At 40.6% G+C, this 6,978-nt stretch overlaps 1 protein-coding gene across 1 annotated transcript in view; it reads right to left on the reverse strand.

Annotated features, from left to right (window-relative positions):
• Positions 1-286, reverse strand: part of PANK2 (pantothenate kinase 2) — a 29,943-nt gene extending 29,657 nt beyond the window's left edge. Inside the window, 1 exon segment of the mRNA XM_052650428.1 lies at positions 267-286. Within this exon segment, the coding sequence (XP_052506388.1) occupies positions 267-286 (20 nt within the window).
• Positions 287-6,978: the final 6,692 nt, after the last annotated feature.

The raw sequence follows: 6,978 nt of genomic DNA on the forward strand, positions 1-6,978 counted from the left end.
GACTGGGGTTGGTATCCATGGCAACTGGAAGAAAGAGGGGGTTATAAATCCTTCACCACCCTCCTGTAGTGAAGGAGGGAGGGTGTGGGAGCCAGGAAGTAGGGTTGGCTTTTGTATGAAATCTGGACCCTCTTTATGTGTGATGTGCCCTGCGGGACGTAGAAGGGTTTGATGGTCGCCTCGGGGCCTGGGTTGTTGGGGATTTTGTTTAGTTGGTTTTTTGTTTTTTGAATCATCACCTTTACCTCCAGCCCTGAGATACTCACCTGAGATACTGAAGGTCCATCCAAGCAGCTCTTCTCCCATAGGTTGCCCACACCTGGAATGATCCACAACGCTGTTTCCCCTAGGCACCCCGTCAAGTTTAGTGGAATCTGGCTCACTAATTATATCATAAGTGCTTCCCTTCAGAGACTGTAATGCCCCTTGTGTTCATCTTTCCTGTTAAGACAGCTAGTGGTAGGTTGAACAAGAAGGATGAGCTTTTCTCTTGCTTGCTGAATAGAATTACCATGTTCACCCAAAACTAGCTCCCCTCACTGTAGGAATAACTCTAGAAATCTGGAAATTCTCTCTCCTGCAGGAAGCCACACCATAGGGATCCTACAAGAACCAAGAAAACCCATAGCTACTCTTCTAAATCTCGGTGCCCAACAATGCATATGTTTCTGCCTCCCCCAACAAAAAATAATATGGTTTTCCTTGACTTGAGGGCCTTTCCATCAAGTATCTGAGCTACAATAGACCATTCTGAAGAATCAAGAATCATCACCTGAGACACCAAGACAAACCCAACATCAAAACAACACTTGAAATATGTGTACCCTTTCTTTTTTATATGTCTTTCAGTTCAGTCGTTCAGTCGTGTCCAACTCTTTGCCACCCCATGAATCACAGCACGCCAGGCCTCCCTGTCCATCACCAACTCCCGGAGTTCACTCAAACTCACATGCATCGAGTCGGTGATGCCATCCAGCCATCTCATCCTCTGTCGTCCCCTTCTCCTCCTGCCCCCAATCCCTCCCAGCATCAGGGTCTTTTCCAGTAAGTCAACTGTTCGCATGAGGTGGCCAAAATATTGGAGTTTCAGCTTTAGCATCATTCCTTCCAAAGAACACCCAGGACTGATCTCCTTTAGGATGGACTGGTTGGATCTCCTTGCAGTCCAAGGGACTCTCAGGAGTCTTTTCCAACATCACAGTTCAAAAGCATCAATTCTTTGGCACTCAGCTTTCTTCACAGTCCAACTCTCACATCCATACACGACCACTGGAAAATCCATAGCCTTGACTAGGCGGACCTTTGTTGGCAAAGTAATGTCTCTGCTTTTGAATATGCTATCTAGGTTGGTCAAAACTTTTCTTCCAAGGAGTAAGTGTCTTTTAATTTCATGGCTGCAGTCACCATCTGCAGTGATTTTGGAGCCCCCAAAAATAAAGTCTGACACCGTTCCACTGTTTCCCAATGTATTTCCCATGAAGTGGTGGGACCAGATGCCATGATCTTTGTTTTCTGAATGTTGAGCTTTACATGTCTTAACGTGTTACTTAATCCTCCTAGGAACATTTGGATGATGTGGTAACTTATCCAGAGGCATACAGCTTGAAAAATTGACAGTCTGGATTCCTGAGAAATTCTACTACTCTCTGCTTTATGATAACCAAAAGGCACAGATTCAGTGACATTCCAATAAATTACTGGGAGGCTTTTTCTCGTCTCAAATACATACACACAGCTTCACTCACTAGTGTGGACTTGCGGTCTGTGGCTGTCATTAGAGTTTATCCAAAATAAAAGATGAAGCAGACACAAATGACAATTAGGCAAGGTGTTTATAATCCTAAATTTAAAAAATGTAAATAAATTGGGGAAAAGAAATCATACATGAAAGAATACATACTATATGTCTTCACTTATGTGAAGTTCAACATTGATAAAAAATGTTAGGGACTTCCCTGGTGGTCCAGTGGTTAGGACTCCATGCTTCCACCGCAGGGAACTCACGGTTGTCCCTGGTGAGGGAATCAAGATCCTGCAAGCTGTGTGCCAAAACCAGGAAAAGTAAAAATTAAAAATGATCAAAAATCCCCAAACAACAAATGCTGGAGAGGATGTGGAAAGAAGGGAACCCTCCTGCACTGTTGGTGGAAATGTAACTTGGTACAGCCACTATGGAGAACAGTATGGACGTTCCTGAAAAAACAGCTACCATGTGACCCTGGAACCCCACTCCTGGGCATATATCCAGAGAAAAACATGGCCTGAAAAGGTACATGTACCCCCAGTGTTCATTGCATCACTGTTTACAATGGCCAAGACATGGAAGCAACCTAAATGTCCATCGACAGAGAAATAGATAAACAAGATGTGGTATATATAAACAATGGAATAATACTCAGCCATTAAAAAGAATGAAATAAGGCCATTTACAGCAACATGGATGGACCTAGAGAGTGTCATACTGAGTGAAGTAAGTCAGAGAAGGAGAAATATCATATGACACCCCTTGTATGTGGAATCTAAAAAGAAATGATACAAAAGAACTTCCTTACAAAACAGAAAGAGACTCACAGACTTAGAAAAGGAACTCAAGGTTCCTGGCGTAGGAAGGGATAGTTAAGGACTTTGGGAAGGTCACGTACATACTGCTATAAATGAATCGCCAGTCTAGGTTCAATACAGGATACAGGATGCTTGGGGCTGGTGCACTGGGATGACCCAGAGAGATGATATGGGGAGAGAGGTGGGAGGGGGGTTCAGGATTGGGAACTCATGTACACCCGTGGCGGATTCATGTCAATGTATGGCAAAACCAATACAGTATTGTAAAGTAAAATAAAAATAAAGAAATAAAGAAATAAAAATGCGGGAAAAAAAAGAAAAAAGATTTAAACAGTAAAAAAATTAATTTAAAAAATAAAATAAAATGGATAACTAACAAAAACCTTTTGTATAGTACATGGAACTCTGCTCAATGTTGTGTGCCAGCCTGGATGGGAGGGGGTTTAGGGGAGAATGGATACATGTATATGTATGGCTGAGTCCCTTCACTGTTCACCTGAAACTATCACAACATTGTTAATTGGCTATACCCCAATACAAAATGTTTTTGGTGTTAAAAAAATAATAAAAATAAAATAAATAAATAAATGATTTAGAAGGCAGAATACCTGTTACTTTGAGGGGTGAAAAAAGAGTAATAGGTAGAAGATACCAGATAGGCTTCTAAAAGGCTGGTAATGTTTGGTTTCTTTGGTCTGGATGGTGGTTACATGAGTGTATCCGCTTTGTAACATTTCATCAAGATGTTCACTGTTTTTGTATGTGTATTTAAGTAAAACTTTTTTACTTAAAACTTATTTTTTTTTTAATTGAAGATTTGACTTGGAGCAAAGTAAATCCATGATTAAGCTTCGGAGGAGGGCGGTTTGCAAAAAAAAAAATGAAAGTAGCAAGTAAGAGGTTTTCTTTCTCTGTGATTATTAATTTGTTCTATAGGGAGAGCATTAGTAAGTTCTTTATCACTTCTCTCAGTTATTAAGTTCTTTATCATTTCTCTCAATTGTTTACCCTTGGGGAGAAGTGAATATTGTGATGTACACACCAGAGTAAGAAGAACAGGGGTCATGGTAAGCATAGTGCTTCAGAAGAACTAATCAAATTCTAAAGTAATGACTTGCAAATTTAGAGCCATTTCAGCAACAAAACGTCATTCAAAACACACTTCTACCACATTGGTGGTTTAGTCACTAAGCCATGTCCGACTCTTGCGACCCCATGGACTGTAGCCCACCAGGCTCCTCTGTCCATGCAGTTCTCCAGGCAAGAATACTGGAGTGGGTTGCCATGTCCTTCTCCAGGGGAATCTTCCTGACCCAGGGATTGAACCTGGGTCTTCTACATCGCAGGCAGATTCTTCCAACTGAGCTGTGAAGAAAGCCCAATATATGAGTAATTCACCCAGTTTTAGGACAGAGAAATCAAAAAAAATCAAGAGACTATATATATATTTATATATATACACACACACGTGTGGGAATTTGATTATTAGGCAAAATAACACCAAACTTAGTAGCTTAAAATAGTAATACATATTATCACACTTTCTGTAGGTCAAGAATTTGGGAGTGACTTAGCTGCATGGTTCTGGCTTAGCGTCTTTCATTTGAGGGCATAACAGGCTTCAGTATCCACTTCCAACATGACTTACTCACAAAACTGGCTGTTGGCAGCGGGCCTCAGCTCTCACAACATGGGAGATTTCCATAGGATTGTCTGAGTGTCCTCACAACATGGCAGCTAGCTTCTAGAGCTAGTGATCCAAGAGAAAACAAGGCAGAAGTTGCAATGTCTTAAGATCTAGCGTGTGCAGTCATATTCCGTCATTTCTACAGTATTCTACATATTACACAGACCAGCCCAGCATGAGTTGGTAATACACAAGGATAAGAATACCAGGAAAGGATCACTGGAAACCATCTTGGAGCCCGCAGCATGTCTTCTGGTTCCTAATGAGTCATGTCCTCTTAAATACTTTTCAAAACCCAGGGGACAGACTCTGAGTTTCCACTGAATTTTCTTGTAACTAAAGTAAAGCATCACTGGAAAGTAAAAAGCAAAATATGATCACAAGCATGTCAAGCCACAAGTTCTTTCTCCTTTCACTGGACTCCATTAGTGCCAAGGAAATAAAAAGAGTAGATCAGGCCTCTTTCAAGCACAAGAACTTTTTTCAGGGTATAATAGTGTAGGGAGTTTGGGAAAACCTTGCCTACAGTCTTTCCCAAAGGACAAAGATATATAGAACATGAAGTTCTTAAGCTCCTAGACAGTCTTCCAAGGCCTGACCCCTGGCCCAGAATCTACTATTGAGGAGGGATAGAGATCCTAGATATGGAAGATTCTATTCCTTCCCAGGTATTGAAAGGACTGAAATTTTCTCCTAGTTTGCAAGCTCAAGGCCTATCTTATCTTTGACTGAATGTCTCTGATGTGGATTGGCTTCCCAGCAGCGATAAGGAATCCACCTACTGATACAAGAGATGCGGGTTCAATCCCTAGGTCAGAAAGATCCCCTGGAGGAGAAAATGGCAACCCATTCCAGTGTTCTTGCCCAGAAAATCCCATGGAGAGAGGAGCCTGGTGGCTTACAGTCCATGGGGGTCACAGAGTCGGACGCAATCTAGCGACTGAACACAACGAACACTAGATAAGCACTAAGATTTCAGCACTTAATAGTTGTTATAAAAGCCATCTATGGTCAAATAAGCTTGAGCAATTTAAGGTAACGTTAAGTACAACTTCTTATTTCACTCCCAAATAAATCTATGTAAAAGCATTTTTTTTCTGAAAACAAGCTTATCCTCTTTTCTCACAGTCCCACTTTCCTTAGTTCTCTTAAAGATAGTGCCATTTCCATTGCCCTGAGTAACTTGATTTATTTCCCTCTTTCTTTGAAGGCAGCAGTGTTCAATAGAAATATAATGCAAATCATGTGTGTGATTAAAAATTTCTAAGGAATTCCCTGGGGGTTCAGTGGATAGGACTACATGCTTTCACTGTGGAGAGTGAGGTTCAATCCCTGGTTGGGGAATTAACATCCCACAAGCCGCACAGCCCCCACCCCTCAAAAAAAGTAAAATTTCTAGTAGCCATGTTATAAAAAGTAAAAAGAAACAGGTTGAATTCATTTTAATATTATATTTTATTTAATCCAGTATATCCCAAATACTATCATTTCAACATATGACAAGTGGTCAAACGCCACAGTGCCTAGTGGCTATCATATTGGACAAAGAGGCATTATCTAATCAGTCATTTATTTCAGTTACCTCCTAAATGTGTGCTCCACTTCTAGTTTTTCTACTTTCCAGCCTACTGGTCAATCTTACTAAACCACTGTGCTGTTATTTTAAATCTTCTGGACATGCTGCACATCATGTGGGATCTTATTTTCCCAATCAGGGATCAAACCCGTGCCCCCTGCTTTGGAGTTAACCACTGGACCACCAAGGAAGTCCCCATTGTCCTATTTATAATCTCTCCTCTGTTTAAAAGGTTTCGGTGGCTTCTTTGCCTACAGAGTAAAGTCCAAACAACTTAATATCCAAAGAACCCCATTATTTGGCATCTTTCCACTTTCCTCATTACTTCTCATATGCTTATACAACATGCAGCAAAGTACATTTCACAGTTCTCCAGATAAGACACCTTACTTTTATTCTGCTCTAAGGCTTTGCTCATCCAACATGAAATTTCTCCCCACCATATTTCTGCTTATTGAAATCCAATCCAACTTTCATGGCTTAGTCCAAATAATACTTCCTTCTTAAAGTCTTCATTGATTACAATTAGCTGTAAACCTTCTGATCTTTTACAATATCTCACTTTTTTTGCTTTTAAAAAAACTTTTATTTTGAACAATTTTTCAAGTTACAGAAAAGTTTCAGGAATAATACAGAGTTCCCATATACCACTACTCAGCTACTCCTAATGTTAACATCCTGCACAACCATAGTATAGGGATCAAAATGAAAAAATTAAAAGTTAATACTTTCATAGTCCCATCACTTCATGGGAAATAGATGGGGAAACAGTGGAAACAGGGTCAGACTTTATTTTGGGGGGCTCCAAAATCACAGATGGTGATTGCAGCCATGAAATTAAAAGACACTTACTCCTTGGAAGGAAAGTTATGACCAACATAGATAGCATATTCAAAAGCAGAGACATTACTTTGCCAACAAAGGTCCGTCTAGTCAAGGCTATGGTTTTTCCAGTGGTCATGTATGGATGTGAGAGTTGGACTATAAAGAAAGCTGAGTGCCAAAGAATTGATGCTTTTGAACTGTGGTGTTGGAGAAGACTCTTGAGAGTCCCTTGGACTGCAAGGAGATCCAACCAGTCCATTCTAAAGGAGATCGGTCCTGGGTGTTCTTTGGAAGGACTGATGCTAAAGCTGAAATTCCAGTACTTTGG

Source organism: Budorcas taxicolor, chromosome 13, assembly GCF_023091745.1.
Source record: "Budorcas taxicolor isolate Tak-1 chromosome 13, Takin1.1, whole genome shotgun sequence".
Lineage (NCBI taxonomy): Eukaryota > Metazoa > Chordata > Mammalia > Artiodactyla > Bovidae > Budorcas > Budorcas taxicolor.